General features: G+C 39.0%; 1 protein-coding gene across 2 annotated transcripts; it reads left to right on the forward strand.

Annotated features, from left to right (window-relative positions):
* Positions 1-232: 232 nt before the first annotated feature.
* LOC124126772 (toll-like receptor 4) lies at positions 233-22151 on the forward strand. Of its 2 annotated transcripts, none has more exons than XM_046490289.2 (2): positions 233-329; positions 19352-22151. In XM_046490289.2, exon 2 carries the CDS (start codon positions 19440-19442, stop codon positions 20658-20660), a length of 1221 nt encoding a protein of 406 aa, XP_046346245.2. In that variant the 5' UTR covers positions 233-329; positions 19352-19439; the 3' UTR covers positions 20661-22151. Both variants share the same exon structure in this region, with proteins under 2 accessions (XP_046346245.2, XP_046346246.1).
* Positions 22152-23626: the final 1475 nt, after the last annotated feature.

Here is a 23626-nt window from a genome sequence, read left to right on the forward strand (position 1 = left end):
TGTATCCCCGCTTTATCTAGAGCTGGCTTCGCCAGTGTGTCTGCTTTTTTCATTTCCATGAATATCTATGCGAGACGTGATCCAACAGAGCTCCACCTGTTGACCTTGGTCCGATAGTTTTGTATATTCGTATAGAATATCATTGACTGTGTTTGGCCTGGACTGTATGTAGCTTGAAGTGCACTTAGCGAGTCTGATAGGACGACTGTCTTTGCTTCCGGTAGTTCCGGTAGGAGTTTGAGTGCATGATGACCGAATGTGCATGGGGTTTGAAGCTATGGATACGGACCCCTTACCCAGCAGTGTATATATGGGCCCAGCTGTCCCAGGTAGTTTGAATCTTATTGATAGCTACTGACCCCACATGAGCCGGCAAACCGTCTGTAAAAAGTTGTTACTGACCTAATATGAGACCGTATACCGCCAGTAACAGCCATCTTGAATTTTCCAACACCCACTTCACATATTTCACATGAAAATTCAGGTACAGAAATTCGTTATTCTACACTGTTTTGTGTTTTTGGGTTTCATAACATAAATTGTGATGTGCAAGGACGTTAATCTTTTTTAAATCACGTTCGTGACTTTATTTATAAGATTATAATTAAAATTGTCAACAAGGTTTGGCCTCTAAGGTTTGAAGAGTTAGTTCCCTTTGACCCTTAACATCAGCGCACTAAGCTTAGCAGACTAATGCGATATGGCTAGCACATAGTGTAAATATTTCGGCATAATACATTCATTATTGTGTCTTTAGTGGTTGTAAACGGTGTCATACTAGGTTAGCAGAAACACATTGTACATATGTTCATGTACTTCGTCTAACGATAACGATAATAATGAACACAGGATGATAATGATAATCACATCTGTCATCACATTGGTGCCCTATCAATTCATCAATCTGGACTTGCAAATTTACTATTAGTGTAACTTGAGAAGATGGGAAGCAGCACTGGCATAGAGGATCACGTCCATCTCTCCTCTCTCCAGTTTCTTTCCCGGTACTTGTAGTTCTTGAAGGTGGGTGGTTCTCTGCTGTCCACTCTCCTTCACGGAGAGAGTTGACAATAATAATATAGTGAAACATACAATTTAAAGGTATTTATTTAATTACGAAATGCAGCTTCTTAAATAATATGTTATAATGTATTTATGTATTAAACATTTTTTTCCATTTCAAAACACTTTTTTATATATGAAAGATACTTTTATGTGAACTTGTCTCCGGTTCTTGACACAAGGTCGTTTACAGTTGTGGCCGTGGCTCTACAGTCTTTGTTGGTTATTTAGCCTATACGTACAAGACTAGATAATAAATAATAATGCTGTTACGAATGGATTCATTACACAGTCTCCATCTGTAACAAAAAGAGATCACACAATTTGAGAAAAGTTTCTGGCAGTGAATAAAATTAAATGTCTTACTTGTGACTAAAATATTGCCCCATATTCCAACAAGATCCAACGAATTTCATATCGCAAATAAATAAATCCATAAAAAACAGTTGCTACATTCACCAGTACAACCTGGGTTTACACTTTGACTATTTTCCTCTGATGTTAACTCGAATTACAGAACGTCTTTAATCCTTCTGAGTAAAATAATTAATCTGTTTCTTGCTTTTGGTAATCCTCGTGATCGGTATAATCAGTGGTCTTGTATTGCTAAACAACTATGGGAGTATACTCAGGAGATGAAGTATTTTCTTTTATAAATCTCTTACGACTATTTTTGTTTTAGATCAGTTACCTTCATAAATATGTGACTATGTAGGCGAACTGCACTGTAGGCGAAAGTAGACCTAACCATACAGAGCTGCGAAGACCTTCTGGAATAAATCGGAACATTACTTCCAAATACACTGCAGATATGATGGAAATTTAACATCGAAAATAAATTTACTTTTGACACAAGAACCATAAATGTTTGAATACAATAAAATTTGAGAAAATTAAGCTTAAATGCAATTTCAATTGATGTTAGCTTTTAAACTCTTATAATTAAAAGATAAGTATATTTATTTGTGTTAATGTTATCCAGTTAAGTTGATTAAAATATAACTGAATATGTTCTCTTGTACATTTTACATTACATCACTGCACATATTAACAGTTGCAGTAGCTTGTCTTGTCTGTCTGTTCAGGATTAACAATGATGATCACACAGCCCCGCGCTCAAATTCACTTGGCCATGACGAGGCCATTACCGCCATGTAATTACATTTAGTGCAGTCCATTCCGACACTGGGAAGCCAGCTTGGCGCGTCTACTTCCGCCTACAGTGTTACCAAAACCACTTTATGTACCATGTGTCCATGGATCAGCAGCCTCCACGTGCACACGGCGTCCCAGAAGTGCACTGCAGGTACATGCAATCCTTGCCGAAGTTCACATTGGAGTCATTGTTGTCCCCTGGTCACACACTGTGTGCAACCATGTTCGCATAATGCAGTGCCGCGGCAGATGTGGGTCACGTCGTGTCTGTTGACGAGAGTATGTCATGTGGCCCAGTAAATACACATGCAATATGTCACTGTTCCGCGCCCTGGGGAAGTGAACTGAGCAATACCCCCAGATTTACTGTGCGATATGACCACCTGTCCTGGTGTCTCCCAGCTCCCAGTGCAGTTTGCTATGTAATCGACATGTATAATAGAAGATGAGGATATTTTCAAGTGAAAATTATACTACGTATTTCGGGTGGATACATTCAGTGACCAACTAGACCTACGAAGAAGCATAAACATGTAATGATTAAAGGAAACACTTTAATAAAAAAACACAAAAACATCAATACAAGCACACCCACTCACACAACCCCGACTCCGCATGTCCTTGAATGTATCCGTACTCATAGGCATGCATACATACATACACAGCCCTCGCATCGTTCCCACCCATAACCCTACAACCACCTCACTATATCTACAACCACCTTACTATATATACAACCACCTCACTATATCTACAACCACCTTACTATATCTACAACCACCTCACTATATCTACAACCACCTCACTATAATTACAACCACCTCACTTATATCTACAACCACCTCACTTATATCTACAACCACCTCACTATATCTACAACCACCTTACTATATCTACAACCACCTCACTTATATCTACAACCACCTCTCTATATCTACAACCCCCTTACTATATCTACAACCACCTCACTTATATCTACAACCACCTCACTATATCTACAACCACCTCACTATAATTACAACCACCTCACTTATATCTACAACCACCTCACTTATATCTACAACCACCTCACTATATCTACAACCACCTTACTATATCTACAACCACCTCACTTATATCTACAACCACCTCTCTATATCTACAACCCCCTTACTATATCTACAACCACCTCACTTATATCTACAACCACCTCACTATATCTACAACCACCTTACTATATCTACAACCACCTCACTATATATACAACCACCTCACTATATCTACAACCACCTCACTATATCTACAACCACCTCACTATTATTACAACCACCTCACTTATATCTACAACCACCTCACTTATATCTACAACCACCTCACTATATCTACAACCACCTCACTATAATTACAACCACCTCACTTATACCTACAACCACCTCACTTATATCTACAACCACCTCACTTATACCTACAACCACCTCACTGATATCTACAACCACCTCACTTATATCTACAACCACCTCACTATATCTACAACCACCTCACTATAAATACAACCACCTCACTTATATCTACAACCACCTCACTATATCTACAACCACCTCACTATATCTACAACCACCTCACTTATATCTACAACCACCTCACTATATCTACAACCACCTCACTTATATCTACAACCACCTCACTATATCTACAACCACCTCACTATATCTACCACCACCTCACTATATCTACCACCACCTCACTATATCTAGTCAACCCTCGTGTATCCGAACTCATACTCCAAGTTTGTGTCCAAGGTCCAAGAGCGTAAGTTGTGCCCTCGGATGGTTCAGGGTGGACGCCGGAAGACAACACTCAGGTGTGAGGTTTAAGACGACAGCTGCCATGTGTATTGTTAATGGGCTGAAAGGCGGGGTTCGTAGCCTGGAGTCCACTCAATGACTAGGATTAGGGTTTTTTGGTGTGTTTTTTTATTTGGGCGCTGTGCAGGGCTGATACTATAACCTTTTGGAATTTGGTGTTGTGTTTAGTTTTAAATCATTAAGGTTGTGTGTGTTTACGTAGTTTAGTATGCGTTGGGAAATGAAGGTTTTTGCGAAGCAGCGTTTGCAGTGATGTGCGCGGTATGCCTTTTTGTGTGCATGTGATTATTATCTTTAGTGCTTGATATTAGATTGAGATTAGTTTATCGCTTAATGATGAGTTTAGGGTGTTGTATAATGATAGTAGGGTCTCCTTGGAGGCCCCCCAGTTGAAACCTTGTCAGGCAGCGTGGTTTGTTTAGGTCTTTACTGCATCTATTTTTTAGATATTTAATGTGAGCACCACAGGTTAGATTTTCATCAAAGATTAGTCCAGATATTTGGTCTGTTTGGGGAATTGTATGGGATTATTGTTAAGTTGTAGTTTGGGAGTGTTTGCACGCATATTTTTGTGTTTGAATACTGTCCCTGTAGTTTTTTCGGTATTCAGTGAGAAGCCCATTTATTTGCCCATATTTGAAGTTTGTTTAATTGTTTAATGCCTTCTGCAATAATTTTTAGCCATATTTATGCTTCTGGTGCGGATCCAGAGGGCTCCGTCATCCGCGTATTTAGAAGTTATTTGATATTCCCTCAAATAGGTCATTAATCATACGGGGGCACGGGTGGCCCAGTCGTCTAAGGCGCCGCGATTCGCTGTGCAGAGTTGCGTCCCTTGGGCACGCCAGAAACCTATGATTGTGGGTTCGAGTCCCGGTTCGCCCCGATTATGTTTCTAGGTTTGTCAGCACCACACCCGTGCCCGTGGGTTTCACCGAAGTGGTAAACGTCTGAGACCTGCATCACTTCGAGCTTTCCTCCCACATTAAGCTGACACGCCGCGATATAACTGGAATAATGTTAAACCAAACTCACTCACTCACTCATTAATCATACTGTTGAAAAGTGTTGGGCTTAGAATGCTGCCTTGGGGTGTGCCATTCTCTAGGGGACACTGAACCGATAACGTTTGCTCGATTCCCACGGTTATTTTACGATTTGTTAGGAAGTCTTGTATATAGTTTATTATGTGGCCTTGACTTTTTGAGTTTTTGTATTAGCCCGTTATGCCATACCATATCCAAAGCTTTAGAGAAATCTAGGAATATGCCTACTGTCGGTCCAACTGCCCTGTGTTAATGTCTGGCTCTAAGCTGGCGATGTTGTCTAAAGTTGAGCGGCCTGGGACGAATCAGCTATTGTCCTGTTTTATTATAATGTTTTGGTCTAGGTAGTGTTGGAGCCTATTTTTGACAACTTATCCATTATGTTACATAACTTTGAGATTAGGGAGATTGGTCTGTATGAATTTGCCTCGTCTGCCGGTTTGTTCGGCTTTGGTATTTGGATGACCAATGCCTCTTTCCTTGAAGTAGGAACCTGACTGTCTTGGTAGATGAGATTGTATAGTCTTAGAAGTGATTCCCGTAGAATTTTGGGTAGCTGTTTAACTATTCGGTATGAGGTTACGTCTAGTCTGGGGCTGTTCTTTTTTCCGATTGTTTAATACATGGAGTTGTTCCTCTATTGCATATGGCTGGTTTATTTCTAGGTTATCGTCTTTGGGTAATTTGGAGAATTTATTTTCATTTATTAATTGTTTTTGGAATTTCTCAGTGAAGTTACTATTGCTACTAATGGCTGAGAAATTGTTTGCTAGGTTAGTTGCTTTTTGTTTAGGGTTTGTTGAGTTATTTATTTTTGGTGTTTTTTTGGTTCTTTTAATGCCTCGTATTACGTGTATTTTGCGTCATTCTGTTCTTCCGTGTGTTTCATAGTTTATTTCTTCGCAGAATTTTTCCTCCAGTTTTTGGCTTTTGCTGTTTTCACGAGATTTTGTACTTGGTGATTTTGTTGATGTGCTATCTTTAGATATGCGTGGTCTCGTTTAGCTTTGTTAAATGCGCTTTTGCGTTTTTTCTAGTCTTTTTTATTTCCTCGGTCCACCAAGGTACCCGGATTTTGCCTATTTTTTTGTGTTCTGAAGGGGATAGTCTTTTTTCTATGCATTCTGTTTTGGCAGTATTTGTCGGGGTCTTTATTTTCGAGGTCCGTTTGGTAAACCTGTTTACATAATGCTTTCTATTTGTCCCAGTTTTCCTTGTTGTTAGGAAGTTTGGTTCTTGGTGTTCCTTTTAGATTTGGATATTTATGTTTCCTATCGTTATGTGTATTGGAAAGTGGTCGCTGTCAAGCGACTACTCACGCACTTCCCACAAAGTGCTTTTGGCGAGATCAGGGGTACAGATTGTCAGGTCTATAGCCAACATATTTTGATCATATCTAGTTGGTTGGTTGTTATTTAGTAGTATTAGTTTTTTTTTGTTCGATCCAGTTGGCCATGAGTTTCCCGATTTGGTCTGTTTTATCTTTAACACCCCGCGAGGGGTGGTGGGCGTTGAAGTCCCCAAATAAGATGGTGGATTTTTGGCCTATTTGATTCAGGACTTTTATGTCTTTGGGTTTAATTTGTTTCAATATCCAGTGGTATATGTTTACAACGTTTTTGTTTTTTATTGTGATTAGTTATTTGTATACCATTAGCTTCTAGATTTGGTGTTCTTATTAGTATTTCCTTATAGTTTATGTCCTCTCTGACATATATGACAGGCCACCGCCTGCTCTACCTGGGTGAGATTTGACTCTGTCGAGTCTTACCGAGTTATAATTAGGAAGGGTTCATTTGTATTTTAGGGGTCTCCTGAACGCATCTGACATGAGGACCTGGTTTTTTCCTAAATTTGGAGTTTAGTTCGTGGACGTGGGGGGCCAGTCCGTTGGCATTCCACTGTAATGTGTCTCGTCCTTCCAGTATTTAGAGGGCCCAATGGTTGGGGATTAGGCTTTATTTAGGTTTAGGTTGTTGTGGTTTTATTTTGAGATTTTCTTTAAGTTTCTATTGAACATTTCGAAAGAGAGTAGTGAGATTGAGTTTGGAAGCCACCGATTGAAAGGATGTAATGCTGGCGGTGGGAGTGTTTCGATAAAGCACGTATGCATTAACATTGTAAGATTATTTAAGGATTTGGATCGTGTCAGGTTTGGTGTTTTACTTTTATGAACTTTTTTGTTTTTTTAATGATACGCTCGATTTGTCTAAAATGTCATGTTCTTTTGTGTATGATTCCTCTCTGCTTATGTCTTGGGTTGAGGTGTCCATGATGATTGTTTGTGTGTTGTGGGCTGCTGTTGTGTTTGTTTGTTGGTGGTAGAGGTGGGCTTGGCGGCTGCGATTGTTGGTTGTTGTGTTTGTTTGTGTCTGGTAGTTGTTGCCCTAGGGACTGTGGTGCCCTACGGTTTGTTTTGCCTGCGGGTTTTGATGATGTTGTATTTTGTTGAGATCTCCTGGATGTTGGTGGGCTGGGTGCTGTGGGGACGGGTGCATTTTCGGTAGGTGGGTCCCAAACAGAGTTTGTGTTTTTCAGAAGTTGTTGGTGTTGTGGTGTAGGTTTTGGTATGGTGTTTGTCTGTGGTGTGGGGAGTAGTGGTTTGGCTACGGATGGTGCAGGTTTTCTTGTTTGTAGTTTTGCTGTGTCAATGTTTGTGTTTGTTGGCCTGCTGTGTGAGGGTGTGTCTGTGGGGGCAGTGATTTGATAGTGATTTGTTGGTTAAGGTTTTACAGTGTATGCACCACCGGGTGCATGGGCCTGAATAATTTGGTTGCGCCCATTTTGTTTCATTTAGTTATTTTAGGGTTGCATTGGAATGTTGTGTGGTGGTACTTAAAGGCATATAGTACATTGTTTAACTGGTTTGATATATGGTTTGACCTCTACTTTATTTTGGGCGCCGAGAGATGGTTTTGGAGGCGTTTGCGGCACCGAATTGTTGATTAATGTGCAGTCGGGATTCATGCCAGGTGACTCCACATCATATCAACTCACTTACCTGTATATTTTATTTTTATGGCATTAGACAACACTCAGTCGCAAAGTCGATTCTGGTATTAGACCAAAATTATACATGGAGGGTACTCTTATTAAGGAAGTACAAAGTCATAAACATTTAGAAATAACACTAATCTGATTGTTCAAGTAAAATACATATCAACGAAATCATTAGAAACGTTAGTCCAATGATCAACTGACTAACAAGAAATACGCTTGAAATTATGTACACATCTGTTATATATATCCTACCTCACTTCGACTACTGTTGTTATATTTGGGACAATTGTACAAACGAACAATCATTGTTACTCGAGAATTTAAATTTGGACGCATTGAGAACTATTTGTGGGGCGGTTCGTAGAACCAGTCATGTTAAAATTTATGACGAAACCAATTTTCAATCGTTTAAAGAACTAAGACATCGCTTAAAATTGATTACATTTTACAAAATGAAAAACGACCTGCATGTCTCGACGATCTCACTCCAAGTCAAGTCTCTGACAATAGCAATGTGCATTTCAATTTGCACGGAACTCACGTGCATCGGGTTACCATGGCCGTTGCCGTGATGCGTTTGGGCGATCGGTTTTGTTGTCACCTGCTTTGCTTCTTTATCACTAACTTTCATTTTTCCGGACAAGCTAATGTTAAATTTTCGAAACTTTGACAAAAATTACCTAGATATTTAAATGACAACTTTTCATGCAATGTTACTTGGGGTGACGTTTCTTTTGCGGTTCAGTATATTTCTGCACACATCGGTATGATTTGAAAACAATATTACATGGCAATAGTTCAGTCAGCAGTTCTACAAACAAGGCTATTCTTGGTTTCGTTGCACGGCAGTTATCAATGCACATGGCGGACACACGAGATGCTGATTTGTGATGCCATTTTCTCAGGGACTAGTGTTGTGTTTCACTTTGGGAACATTTGACACTTTATTTTTTAACCTTGATGATCAGTTTTGCCAAGTTTCATCTTTTCAATATGTCTCAAAGTATGTTTACAGTGTTTGAACAAAGAAGGTTTCTCATATATCTATCCATGGTGACGTTTCATTTGCGGTTCATTATATATATATGTCGTAATTCTTTTTAACTTGAAGTAAAGATTCTGTACATCTTAATGTGTCATCCAACAAATTCCAATCATGTACTGATGATGGCGAAAAAGATTTTCTGTTTGTGTCCGTGCGATTGGATGATCTTAAAACATTCGTGGAAGAGGCAGAAATGTTGAAAGGAATTAAACTTGATAAGTATTCGGGCGTTTTATTATCGAACATGTTGTTAAATACGCCCATTTTGTGGTTTTACCGGTGATCACTTAAAGAGTTATAACCCGTGTCATTATATATTTTACTATGACTCACTCCTCTAACAGATCCACATATGGTTCTTAGGGCATCTAATTGTAGTTTTTGTAAGAGCAGTTTTTGGCCCTTAGTACAATTGTTCCAGATGTAATCACAGTAATGGAATATTGGCAATGTAAAAGAGTTATACAAAGTCTGTAAGCTGTTTATATTCAAACGATATTTGAAGCTTCTTAAGCAATGAACCATTGGGCTTACTTCGATTATAATTTCATTAACATACAGTTGCCACTGACCATCACTTTGCAAAGTAAGTCCAAGGTGTTTATGAGAATCGACAGATTGAATCTTGTTCATAGTAAATAAGATGGATTCTGTTATGTTAGGATTAAACTTTACTTTCCAAACTTTAGCCCATTGTATTGTGATATCATTTCTATATCCCTATCTAAACATACACTTGATGACACTGGGTCATCAATAACAACGTATAAAGAAGTATCATCAGCAAAATAACAGTGTAGGTCTTCAACGGTATCATTAATAAAAATTAAGAACAAAAGTGGCCCCATCACTGAACCTTGAGGAACGCTTGCATCAAGATTTAGAATTGAATTTATATCCGTTAACTACAGTGTATGTTTCTGTTGATTGGATAACTTTCAAACCAATCTAAAAGTGGTCCTCGTATTCCATTTAAATATAACTAATGTAAGATACCTTTATGTCAGACTCTATCAAAGGCTTTGCTAATATCGCAAAATACTGCTCTAATCTCCTGACCATTATCCAATGTTTTTGCAATAAACTCATATAAGTGAGTTAACTGGTACACGGTAGAATCCCTTCCTTAAATCCTGATGGAAATGATGATATTAAGCCATTGTCAAGAAAGAAATTGGAAACATGTTTGTAAACACATTTTTCCTTATACCTTGGATAAACAACTCGTAAGAGCAACTGGTCTATAATCTGAGCAGTCATGAACCTCGCTTTTCTTATGTAATGGAACGATAGAAGATCATTTCCATATACCATGCAATTTCGAATGCAGAAGTGAAACGTTAAATGGTTTACATAATGGTTTGGATAATTGCGTAGCTAAGAACTTTGAAATCCGATTACTTATATCATCAGGTCCAGTTACTTTCGAAATTTCCAGGGAAAACAATATATCTCGTACTTCGGATTCTTCTGGTCGAATAGTTTGGAGACAATGGTCAACCTTAATTAAGTCGTCGTTAACCACTATTTCATCATCAGGATTATCATCAGTTGCCATGACAAAAAAATAGTTATTTATTATATTAGCTTCATCAACATCATCTTCCTACACACTATCATTCTGCTCTAGTTGTGGGAAGCATGACCCTGTCCTATTAATTTGTTTCATGTAAGTCATTACTAAGCGCCACCATGTTTTACTACCACATGATGTGTTATCCAGATGTTCTGTATGTGTCAATTTACACTTCCTTATTTCAGTTATAACGAGATTTCTGCATTTCTGTGAATCCTTTTACTTTTAAGTTTTCTAATGTGTCCGTTCATCCATGGAGCATCATTTGGTCGTATCAATACTGTCTTATTTGGAATGTTAACCTTACATAGCTTTGTTATGGTTTCTACTATATCTGTAGCAGATATATCTGTATCGACATTATCATTATTTAAAATACCATCCCAATTTAAATTACCGGCGTTGTATGGGAATAAATAAATATCTATTTTATCATAATTAAACACAGTCCGTGAGAAGGCCTTCTTAAATTGATTTGTAGATTTCAGAATAATATTACAGAGCAGTGGTCACTACAGAAAGGGGGAGATACGCCATACGAGCATACCAGGTCCTGACATGAAACAAATACAAGATCTATGAGTGTTGATGAAGTAGACGTAACACAGATTGTTCGTTACTTACCTGTTCTAGACAATAAACTGACTAATTGTTTAATATTAGGATCAACGTCTCTTGATAGATTCACATTAAAATCACCAAGCGCAATCATGTTGATATTAGTATCCGAAGCCAGTGCGAATGATTGGTCAATTAAATCCAATTAGTAGGCAGTGGTGTCTACTCTATAGAATGTGCCAACAAGATATGTCTTATTATGGGTGGATTTGTGCCCAAACTGCTTCTAGGCCCGGTAATTCTAAATCAGCCCTGTGTTTCTAACATAATGTGTCTTTAACATATAATATGACCCCGCTACCCTTAGTGTGTCTATCCTGGCGCAATGGTGGGTCACAGTCAGGCATAAGAATCACGTTGACAAAAATTCCATAATGTAGTCATGTTTCAGAAATACATATGATATCGTATTCGTAAAGTTCTGCATAAACTAAATCAATTTTCTCTCGAGGACAAGGATGCGGATATATATCAACACAGCAAAACAAGCATATTAGTGATATCTGTATACCTCTTACTCCAAACATGTAGAATAATATCGAGAGATAATAAACCTTGACATCAATTTTACTGCTTAGGTCATGACATAATTTACAATGAAATAACACAATTGTCCTACAAAATGGACTAATATCAATTCCCATCGAACACGCAATGTTTGACACAAGAGGTGCAGAATTGGGTATGCGTTGTTAAATATAACATCATGTACAAAGTAGTGAATGAAGTGTAAATAATATGGTTATTTGTTGTAGTAAGGTTTTGTCATACCACAGTGTGTTGAGATTTAACAAGAACAAACAAGAAGAATAAAAATAATGAGCTTATGAAGCATAAGAAGGACGAGAGTATGATGGGGACCAATGGTGTAGAATAGTGAAAAAGAAACTATGACACTGGATAGTATGCAGAAGTTGTCCAAATGTGTAAGCAATGTGTGCTGTGTGTCCTGTCAATAATAATACAATCTTCTCATCAATTACTTGTCATGACTGCACTCCATAACTGTCTGATCAAAGATAATTTCCCAAAGTAGAAAAAATAAAAATAAAATAAAAATGAATGAAACGAAAAATAACAACACCAAACACCTGGGATAAGCTCACACAAAAACAAACTCAAATTAAGTTAAGTTCACGGTATAAATTGTCACATTCAGCAACACTCAATCATATATAAATTGATCTATAAATGACGACGTGTTTGAAGGGATTTGGAAGAATGCACACAACAGTCGTGTTTATCACGTGATATACCACAATTTCATCAATGATACAATAAAAGACAATTTTATAAAAAGGTCAGTGGCAACAAATAGAAAAGAAAAAAGAAAACAAGTTCAAGCAAGTTGACAAAAATACACAGATTTCACTGTGTGTCTTTATTGAGCTGTGGAAAGTTTACCGGTGGTCGAATGTGCCTGCTGCACACGAACTGTCACCAGACATCGATCGAGTCAAGCTTCTCTGATCTCATTGGATAATGAGTATGCAAATAGAAAATGTCGGCCTATCAACATATGGTACCTGCTAGGTCAGTATTTGTAAACAGAGGCACATGGTAGTGATTGTAAAATACAGACGATATCGGTGAAACCAAACGCGTTCTCATAGCGCTTTATTAATCATCATCATTGATGAATTCAGCAGTTTGGCGCTGCTGCTGAGACAATCGGAACTTCATCTTCAGTTTTAGAGAGTTTATTATTCGATCAAACTGAGAGCCTTTGTGATGAGTGAAACGGTGTCATCCAGCTTCGTGACAAATATAACACAGTTTCTTACCCATGTTCCAGCAAGACTTGGAATGTACAAGATTCTGAACCTCAGCAGCGATTTTGGGTCGTTCTTTGGTAAGATCATCGTGAACGTAAATTCATTTTTGACACATTATTTCACGTTTCTGCCGGTAGGATAGGAACTTGATAAGAATAGGATGTAGTTTCTCCTTCGAGTACTCGGCCGGATCCCTGTTCTGTGACTTCGATCTATGTCACCATGCAAGCCAGTATCAACTCCGATATCAGTGGCTAATATCATGAAACATTCGTCGGTGTTCTCGCCTGTGGTTTCAGCGATTCCAAAGACCCGTACATTGTCCCCCCCCCACCGATTGGTAGATGTCATCGAGTTGAACATCTTGAGATCTTACTTTCTCATTGACTTTCTTCGACTATTTTTGCGGATGGGGAGATTAGGGTGTTGTTTGAAGTGTGGGTTTGGATGAGAAGGATGAAAGGTGAGCGTGGTCTTGACATTCCAGTAACAAGTGATTAATGGATTCAGGTTGATTGCATGATGGACAAATTTTGTCATAGTGCTTTTTGTGACCGAGTCTGAGGTGTGAGATGGCAATTTCACCTTTCCTTTCATTTGAGTATGAGTTTGGCTTTTGGAGGATCTTGGGTTGAATTTTGTATAGCCATCTGCTGATCTAACTTGCGTCCCACAGGGCTTTCCATCTTTGGGCTATGATTTTGCCTTTATCTCTAGTTTACTAAAGGGAACAGGCTGTATCTCCGCTTTGTCTAGAGCTAGCTTCATTTCCATGAATATCTATGCGAGAGGTGATCCAACACAGCTCCACCTGTTGCCCTTGCCCTTCTGTTGCTGCACCTGTGACCAGCATTAGGGTTTTGTATCGGATCCTGTCGAGGCGGCTCATGACAGTATTTGATGCTGAGTGAAAGGCCTCACAACCATAGTCTATTTTTGATCTGATAAGTGATTTGTAGAGGTCTAGCTGAGTGTCCCTCGAGGTTCCCCAAGATGTGCTTGGAATTGCCCGTAATACGCTCAGGGTTTTTTTTATATCTGTTTTCCACATATTCTACAGGTTTGCTCCAAGTGACGTGTTGTTCTCGGATCATAGCTAGAAATGTTGCGGATTTTTCGAATTTTGATTAGTTTGCCTTTTATGGAGAGATGTGGTATCATAGCATCTTTGCCCCTGCGTTTGAATAGAACTCCCACAGTTTTTTCACTTGAAAAGGTGGACCCCCATTTATTGCACCATTGATTTGCTCTATCCAGGGCTGATTGGAGGTATTTTCGGATTTGTGAAATAACTCTGTACTTTACCCATACTGCTCCGTCATCAGCGAATTTAGACGTTTGGGTAGGAGAGTTGGTATGATAAAATAGATCATCGATGATGATGTTAAACAGGGTTGGGCTTATAATGCTGCCTTGTGGCGCGCCGTTGTCCAGTGACATGGGATCAGATTGATTGTTCCCTATTTTAACTGATAGCGACCTGTCTTGCAGGAAGCTGTCTATGAAGTTTGCCCTGTTCCCTCCCCCGAGGAGTCCGTCATGCCATACCACGTCGAAGGCTTTGCTGTAGCCCAGAAATACTGTGGCTAGGTATTGTCTGTTTAACTAAGCTTTTTTCCCAGTCTTAGTATATGATCTAGACATGAGTGTCTCTTCCTGAAGCCACTTTGATCGGGTTTGATGTGGTTGTCAGTTTCAAGGTGATGCATGAGCCTTTTTGTAACCATGGCTTCCATAACTTTGCACATGTTTGATGTGAGTGAGATCGGTCGATAAGAGTTTGGTAAGGCTTCGCCTTTCCCTTGCTTTAGAAGCGGGATAACTGCGGCATGTTTTCATGTGTTTTTGAACTTCTCCTTAGCACCATATCGTGTTGTACAACTCAGTGCATAAGCTCTTTGCTTGATCAGGTAAGGTCTTTCGTAACTGGTTGTGTCAAGACCAGGTGCAGTGCATTTTCTATGTTGTATTGCATCATCATACTCAGTCACAGTAAATAGTATATTGTATACCAGATGCTTGCACACATAAGCATTTTTTCCTGTTTGAATTCTTTGCTGCAATTTTTGTCACGTACAGCAAGTCAGGAAGTCGGACGGCGAGGCGGTGGCGTTGGCCGTCGCCACGACTAGTCGTTTTTCGCGCACGGGCCCACCAGGCCATTTATTGATGTAGTCGGGAAGGGTATGTCCAAAAGGTAAGGCAACCTGGAGGGGCTTTGTGGTCGCTTAATTAATTTTGGCGGAACTTTTGAATTTTGATATATGCCAATAACGTGGGGGAACTAAAGGAGTTTGTGAGGTTGTGTGTTTTTATAGATTTATTATTCATGTTTTATTGGTAGCTTGTTTGTTGTGGTATTTTGGTCTCTAAGGCTATGAGTATCAGTTTAAATACTAATTCCTAGATTATAGAAATAATACGCAGACGTTGTCCCTGTAATAGTACCGGCGTACTGTCAGCTTATCTAGACTTGTCTGTTATAAGGATAAATTGAATATACATCCATGTATGTATCATTCAGTGCAGACTTCGAGCAAGGCTAATGAGCACCATGAAGTGTTCAGCTGTTTGTGTATGGTAAGACTTGAGTTGGGGAGTGGACATTGGCATGTCTGCTGACCATGGGATAGTGACTGCTGATGAGCTGTTCTCAGTTTTATTACTATAAACAAGGTTCTTTTTGATTGCAAGATTCCTTGCGAAATGCAAAGGAGAATGTTATAAGCATGTGTATATGAATCACTACCAAATGGGTTTCATCAGACCGAATTGAGATATTTCTAATGTAAAACTATTCGTTCTTTCGTAAGTTGCTAAAGAGTGTACACATACATTTGTACTGGTAATCAAGGATAAATTGGACTCACGAAACCTGTTTGTGATAGGTGGGCGATGCACAGAAGTTGGGCAAACATATTTGGTTTGTTACAGGTAGAGAGGGTGTACGCATGTAGTGCACGTGTAGGTCATGACGAGGCGACTGTGCTTGTCGTAAGAGGCGACTAACAGGATCGGGTGTTCAGGCTCGATGACTTGGTTGATGCATGTCATCGTATCCCAATTGTTCATGATGTCACTGGGTTGTCTTGTCCAGACTCGATTATTTATAGAACGCCATCATATAGCTGCAATATTGCTGAGTGCGGCGTTAAACAACAAACAAAACAAAACTTGTCGCGAACCACCCGCTACCCCTTTCTTCCCAAATATACGCACCGTGTCACTCGTCATGTTGAAATATTTTTTGTTTTTTTATATATATAAATGGTCAGCTTCCTAGTATGTTTTCACAATATGACTGAGAAACCGTAAATTGCATCAATGTGGAACCGGAATGGAAATGGAATATCCAACATTATAGTACACGATAAACATGTTACATTAATACACATCATTCAGTAAACTGTATCAGTATGTTTTATTGCATTGTATATTCATTATAACATAAATGTATGTTAAAAATAAAGTATCAGGGTCACCAAATCAGCAACTTCATCACCATACTGTTCAGGAGAATAAGTGTTAATGAGGAGGGTGGCTTTATACACAGCTAGGTGATTATCAAGGGCTCTGTACTCCCTCTTTCTGTGTCGCTTGACACAACCTGCCTGGAGTTGGAAAATGGTTATTTCTGTGGTTGATTGTTCTTTCTTCATAATGTCTATAAAGGTAAAAGTGTTCGCATGGCTTGCTCAATAAGTGGCTAACTTTGAGTGCAACCCTTCGAGTGGTTCTTGGACCCTCTGTAGTCATGCCAGTCATGTAGTCTGCTAGACGTTTAACACAGGGGATCTCTAGATCTACCTGCTCCAAGGAATACAACCATACGTTCCTGCAACCTTTCATCTGGCACTCGAAAACGGCACGGGCTGCATTCTGGGCTGCTGTCTCAAAATCTGTGAAGATGGTAGTTGGCTGTAGATTGATGTTGTTTGCAGCGACACTCTGCTGAACCGTATGTCAAACTTGGATGGATGATACTGTCATGCGAAATATTACATACCACATAAGGCATGCTGGGCCGAGACGCGTAGTGTCGAGCCATATAGGCTTGTGAGACAAAAACATTTTTCATTCATATCAAATATGATAAAAATAACTCAGAACATCCGTAACAATTATGGTTTGAAGCACTCATAAAATGCTCGGCCTTACAGTGAGCAATGTAAGGTTTAGGTGCAAAGAACACATAATAATTACAATGTGGGACAGAGCTTCAGAGGTAATACATAATCAAAGAAACTATAATTTACAGATTAAAATACAAAATGCAGCAAAGAGGGTTTGGGTGATCCTTGCACAGCCAGACTCATTATCAGCTCAGGGCCCTTGCCCCCTCTACACGCAGCCCAGACAGCGAATTGGACTCCCAGTGAAACTCATCGAGAACTTTTCGGAAAATGTGAAGACTCCCCAGCACTCCACCATTCTGCATTGTCAGAAGGGATGTATTCGTGGCAGCAAACCCGGGGACTCTCCCAGTGTCGCTCAACAGATTGGGAGGTACCAAACCTAAGGCACCGAGAACAATGTGGAGTCGGACAACTTGGTACTTGGGATGCAAGCGTGACATTTCGAAAGCGAGGTCCGCATGTTTGCCACATTTTCCCTGAATCTTGTCAATCACTTTAGTGTCGAAAGGGACAGAATATGGTATAAATGAATTCATTGGATTTATCAAAATGGAAAAGATCAGGTTTGTTGGGTTGGATAGGTCTGAGGCTGTATGAGGGCCTATTCCAAAGAATTTTGTATTTTTCATTTTCCATGACGCCCTTATTATTATTATTAAGTTAAGTCACATTATCAGCAAAGGCACTGATCTTTGGATTGTCTGTATTTCAAAAAGAATAAAACAATGTAAAAGTATTCTTTGAGTTCTGACTAAGCGCCATTGCAGTTTATTTGTTTTGGATACAATATGGCTAAGTTAAGATATTTTCAATTAAAAATCAAATACGTGATAAAATCAACTGAGAGATTTTGTTTCGTATGCTCCTCTTGTAGATGATTATTTCCAAACAATATGATCTTGATATTAAAACCCTTGACACTAATACGATTTGATCTAATATCACAAAAATTCAAACATTTGAATTTTAATATTGATTATCCAACCTATTCCAGTCCAAAGGCAAAAAATGATTATTTTTATAATCCAGTGCGGCAAAGAGGATCCTGGGATATGTTGGATGTGGAAGGGGCAGATATTCCCGCATTTCAGTTTCCACAACGGTCGTAAAACTTGACAAAACATTTCAAAACATACCACCTGCAGCATCAATAGAGAGGATGAATAGAAAACCCTACAGGCCACGTGTAATTATGTATTATCTGCCTCGAATGAATATACTTCTGTTACCTCACAAGGGACATATTCTTAGTCGTGTTGAATTGTGACTAGATTATTCTATATCTTACCATTAGATTCATTGAACCACAGACCGGATACCTGTCTTAACATCTTCTTACATACGATGCCTATAATTAAACCTATAAAAATATCGTGAATGTACACAATTGTTTTCACGTTGGTTCATTGTCAGCTTCCATTGTTTACACCATCCTTTTTAAACTATTAGATTTGATTTTAGCTGCCCTTCAGGTGCAATAATGCACTGTTGTCCACATACAGACGTCAGGTGATTTAACGTCACTTTCAAGATAATATTGCACTAATGCAAAAAGGTGGTCTGATCAGTCTCTCTGGAACGGAAAATATTTTGTTCATCAGTTGAAATGTTCTGTTGATAAGCAATTCTGGAAGGCACATATTGACATATATTTTACAGTGAACGGAAACAAGAATATAATACTAAAGTGAGGAATGAGGGCGAAACTCCCTTTAAACCATGTAGATGTAACGTTAGCATAACAAACGATATCTTATGACCCTAAACAGCAGATCCACACACGTTGCATTTCCCAGTACATCTGCTGGCATCTAGTCCGATCTTCTTGTGGTCGATGTATTAAGAATAGATGCATCAAATAAGAATAAAATAAGTGATGAGTTGTAGCATTATTAATTAATATATTATCACTTATGTTCGGCCACACAGTAAGAGAACAATTCGTGTTGTTTCATTATTGTGCGCGAATTTCTTTTTATAAGTGCTACTGTACAACTAGTGAATCGCTTTATATATATCAATCATCACTTTACTGCCACGGAAAAAAACATTCATGAAATACTGAGGCAAATGATGATGTTTCCTGTTTTGCAGATACAGATATTAACTTCTGCGGTCCAATGTGCCACCTACACTAATTGTAATAGTTCCACAACCACTTTGACCCAACTGGCTGACTGTAATGAAGACCTTTATTGGATTTCTCATCACACTGACTGTGGCCTACTCCACAAGCAGGAACACATGTGAAATATACCCTGACCCTGAATTAGGTGGTAGCCGTGTTGACTGCCGCAGTCTCAACTTGCCCAAGGTTCCTGGTGATCTGCCCTCCAACACCGTCAGCCTGGACCTCAGTGACAACCATATACCAGTTCTGAGGAGCCAGGCATTTATTCACATCCCACAGTTGTTGAATTTGAAAATTGTGGGTAGTCGAGTTTCACGGTTGGAACCACACGCATTTGAAACTTTGATAAACCTTCGTCGTTTAAACCTAAATTACAACCACCTCCAACTGGACAATGGGACCTATCCCCAAGACATATTCCGTCCTCTGGAACGTCTTACAGGTTTGAGTATCGGCTACAACAACTGTCAGTTGAAAGGTAATACACCTCATTGGATATTTAAGTGGCTGATAAATTTAGAAACACTAACAATTGACACATTTGAAGATGACATATTTGGAAGTGGATTTGGGTATTTAAAAATATTGACAACATTGAATATTGGCACTGGAGATAACGATGAATGTAGGTATTGTGCCATAGATGCTATACATAACCACACCTTTTCAGCTTTTGAAAATTCAACTCTCCAAGTCTTGATTGCATCAGATTGTCATATTCATCATGTGGAGGCGGGAGCTTTCATTCCTTTGAAATCTATTTCTAAGCTAGTTTTTGAAAGCGTGAAGTATCTACCATCTTGTAAAGCACTACGTGCATTCTATGGTCTTAATGGTAAACATGTATGTCACGTTTTACTGTCGTCATCATACAGCTCTGTAACATCACTATCAGACCTAAAAGGTCAACTTATCTCTAACGGAATTCTCAATAAACTAACGGATATTTGTATCGAGCATATCGATCTCAGCTCAAACACGATTATATACATAGATAATAGTTTCCTGAAAGTATTTTCAAAATGTTTGAAGTATCTAGACATTTCTAAATACAGTCTGCTTGGAAATCAATTGATATTCTTTGAAATGAAAATGTGTAAACAATTACAATACATCGATGTATCACAGCAGCAGAAATACAACAAACATGATACAGAGACATTGGAGAACTTATTGCTCATCGCAAACACCCATTCTGAAAAATACCATAGAAAAGATGTTTCGAACTTAAGTTGGAATCAAATGGTTCCTTCAAACGATTACACCTTTTAGAGATAGTAGGAAATCACATGCAGTGGATGGACATGCAATATCTACGGACATTGAAATTTCTGATTATCTCAAGAAACAGTCTGGTGTCTTTACCGTTTACGCATAATGACATGCCTGACCTTAGGGTTCTGGACCTATCTCTAAACGCTATAACCTATTTTGACGATGATACGATGGAGCTGTTGGAGACTCTAGGAGAGAGGAACAAGCTGATACTGAAGCTGGATGGTAACCCTATCTCCTGCTCCTGTCAGTCACTCATGTTTATTCAGTGGATCTTTACATCATCAGTTACTTTCGACAGGAACGGGAGCTACTCATGTGTGACTGAGTACGGTGTCCTTGCAACAACCGACACAGTTTACCAAAAGTTTAACTATCACTGGACGTCGTGTCAAGGTTGGTTCTGGCTGCCAGTGTCCATCATTCTGATGTGTTTTACAGCTCTTCTTCTTGTGTCTGCAATACTGGTTTCATGGAACGGGACAAAGATCGGAAATCGTATTCTGGTCCTCATGGGTAAAGGGGTCCAGAGAGTGTTGAGGCAGGACTTTAGCAAGGATGCTTATATAGCTCATTTAGAGCAGGACATTGAGTTTGTTATGCAAGAACTACGCACCGTACTGGAGGAGAGACATGAACTGAGACTAATCCTCCCAGACAGAGACTTCCTTCCAGGTTCCTTCGTGGCTGACAATGTTGTAGAAAGCATTAACAAAAGCTGGAAGACAGTATTGGTTGTGTCAGATGATTTTCTAGGTGATCCCTGGTCCTACTTTATCATGAAGTCAACAACGTACTACATCTCTAATATGAACCCTAACAGAGTGATCCTACTGCTGGTGGGTGACGTGAACCACGGCCGACTGCCAGAGCTGCTCCTGAACGTGACAGCGGAGGAGGACATCATTGAGATGGAAGAACTCCCTGACCCCAACAGTGCCGTGTGGCTACGTATCAGGGACAGGATCCTTGCGAAAGCATTCTGACATACAAGAGTATAACGCCTTGTGTGTGAATTTGGCTTCAATCTCAAGATACCTTTGAGTAAATGATGTTTCAACCGTGTCCAAACCCTTCTGCCTTCTGCGTTGAATGAAGGAAACAAATTCAGTGTCAATCCTGTCTTCATTGACATCATAGTTTCTAATAGACACTTAAAGGTAAATGTGAGATTTACCGGTTGTGAGAATGTTCGGTGTTTATGTTCCTAAAAGGAATGTAACTGCTCAAGTCAGTATTCATCTATACGTGTAGTAAAGTTCTTGATCGTATTAGAATATATGTCCATATCAGTATATATGTCCATATCAGTATGTATCTATACCTATAATATTCGCGTCACACAGATATAAAGAGGTTATACTTTTTCCTATATTATCAGATATTACTGTCAAAATTACACAATTTGAAATTCAAGAGCATTGTTAAACATTAAACTACCAAGTAAGAAAGCGTGCGTTGTCTTACAGTGTCTTAAGGGTGGGTTTTGCCAAGTGCTCTGAATGTCAAAGTGAAGGTCAAGCGTGGGAAAACGGCATAAGTAATTCTGGCCAGTTGGGGTGGGGAAGGTTACACTATGACTTGCTCGAGGCACGTTTGTACGCAGGATGAGCAGAGTCCCTGAGTATGTTTGTAAGGAAGCCCTTGGACCAAGCCATACTAACAGGGTTACTGTCACTGCTTCATTTTGGCGAAACCTGACCAGGATCATGCTGATCCTTCTAGGTAAAGGCCAATATCGCATACTAGTTGTGTTTGCAAGACCATTGAAAGAATGGACAATAATCATTTAATATGGTTACTTAGAACGAATAATAATGTTATCACAAAAACCCAATGTGGTTTCAGAAACAAATAGAAGTACTACTATTGTTCATTTCGGTAGATTGGATACGCTAGTTCCAAAATGCTATCATCAATAACAACACAGCGCATAAGTATATTTTTCGAACTAGAAAAAGCCATTGATGCGACCTGGAAACATGGAATTTTAAAAGCTCTTTATGAGATGGCATTGATAGAACGTTTGCCCGCTTGTATCTCATGTTTGGTACAGTGTCTGAAACACAGCAGAGTAGACTGAGTAAGGGCCAGCACATTTAATAAACTGTAGGCCCTGTGGAAAAACTGTAGGCGCAAACTTTTTACTTGAAGCAGGGAGACGTACTCTTGCAATATAAATTACAAAACACAACCAGTCAACCAGAAGCTTTACTGCTATCGCACCGAGATCCCAGTTCCCATCTATGGAGATAGATGAAGCCTACATTTATGAAGGAAATCATCAGCTTGTAATACATCTTTGCTACTACGTGTCATACACCATCTGAAAGGTCTAATGCTAATGTTTATAAATATGAAAGTTATGGTTGTACTAAAATAATGCTTAATGAATAATTACTTAAATAAACTGCAGGTCGTAATTTTTAAAAGTATGTTCCAATGAGTAAAATCCAGCATACAACGGCGTTTTTAAACCTCTTTATTGCGGACCTTCAGGTTAAAAAGTCATTTCTTCCAAATGTAAGAATAAGAATGAAACAATTCCTTTCTGCTGCCAATATTGAACTTGAACATATATCTCTTCCTCGTCTTATTTCTTCTCCTCCGTGGCAACTGATAAAGCCATATATGGATTTTACCTTATCGAACTGAAGACAAATGAAATAAATCAACTATAATATCAACAAGAATATAATCAGCTAAGAAACGGATATGTTGCATATAAATCTATATTTACAAATGGATACAAGGGTTGTGACACAGTTGCTAGTGCCACTGTTGTTCATCCCGTTTACCAGATAACAATTCCCTTCTCATAGCAGAATCAATTGCCATTTTTGGAGCTCTCAATGTATCACTAAACAGACTAATATAATCAGTTTGTAATATTTTCATATTCTCTCTCGTGTCTTATGGCTTTCAAAAATAATACGAGCAAACATCCAGTTTTACTTGGCATC

Source organism: Haliotis rufescens, unplaced genomic scaffold, assembly GCF_023055435.1.
Source record: "Haliotis rufescens isolate VD_foot unplaced genomic scaffold, xgHalRufe1.0.p SCAF_5, whole genome shotgun sequence".
NCBI lineage: Eukaryota > Metazoa > Mollusca > Gastropoda > Lepetellida > Haliotidae > Haliotis > Haliotis rufescens.

Bases quoted from the DNA above. Each gene is read 5' to 3' on its own strand.
- LOC124126772 (XM_046490289.2), top strand. From the start codon at position 19,440: ATGAAGACCTTTATTGGATTTCTCATCACACTGACTGTGGCCTACTCC.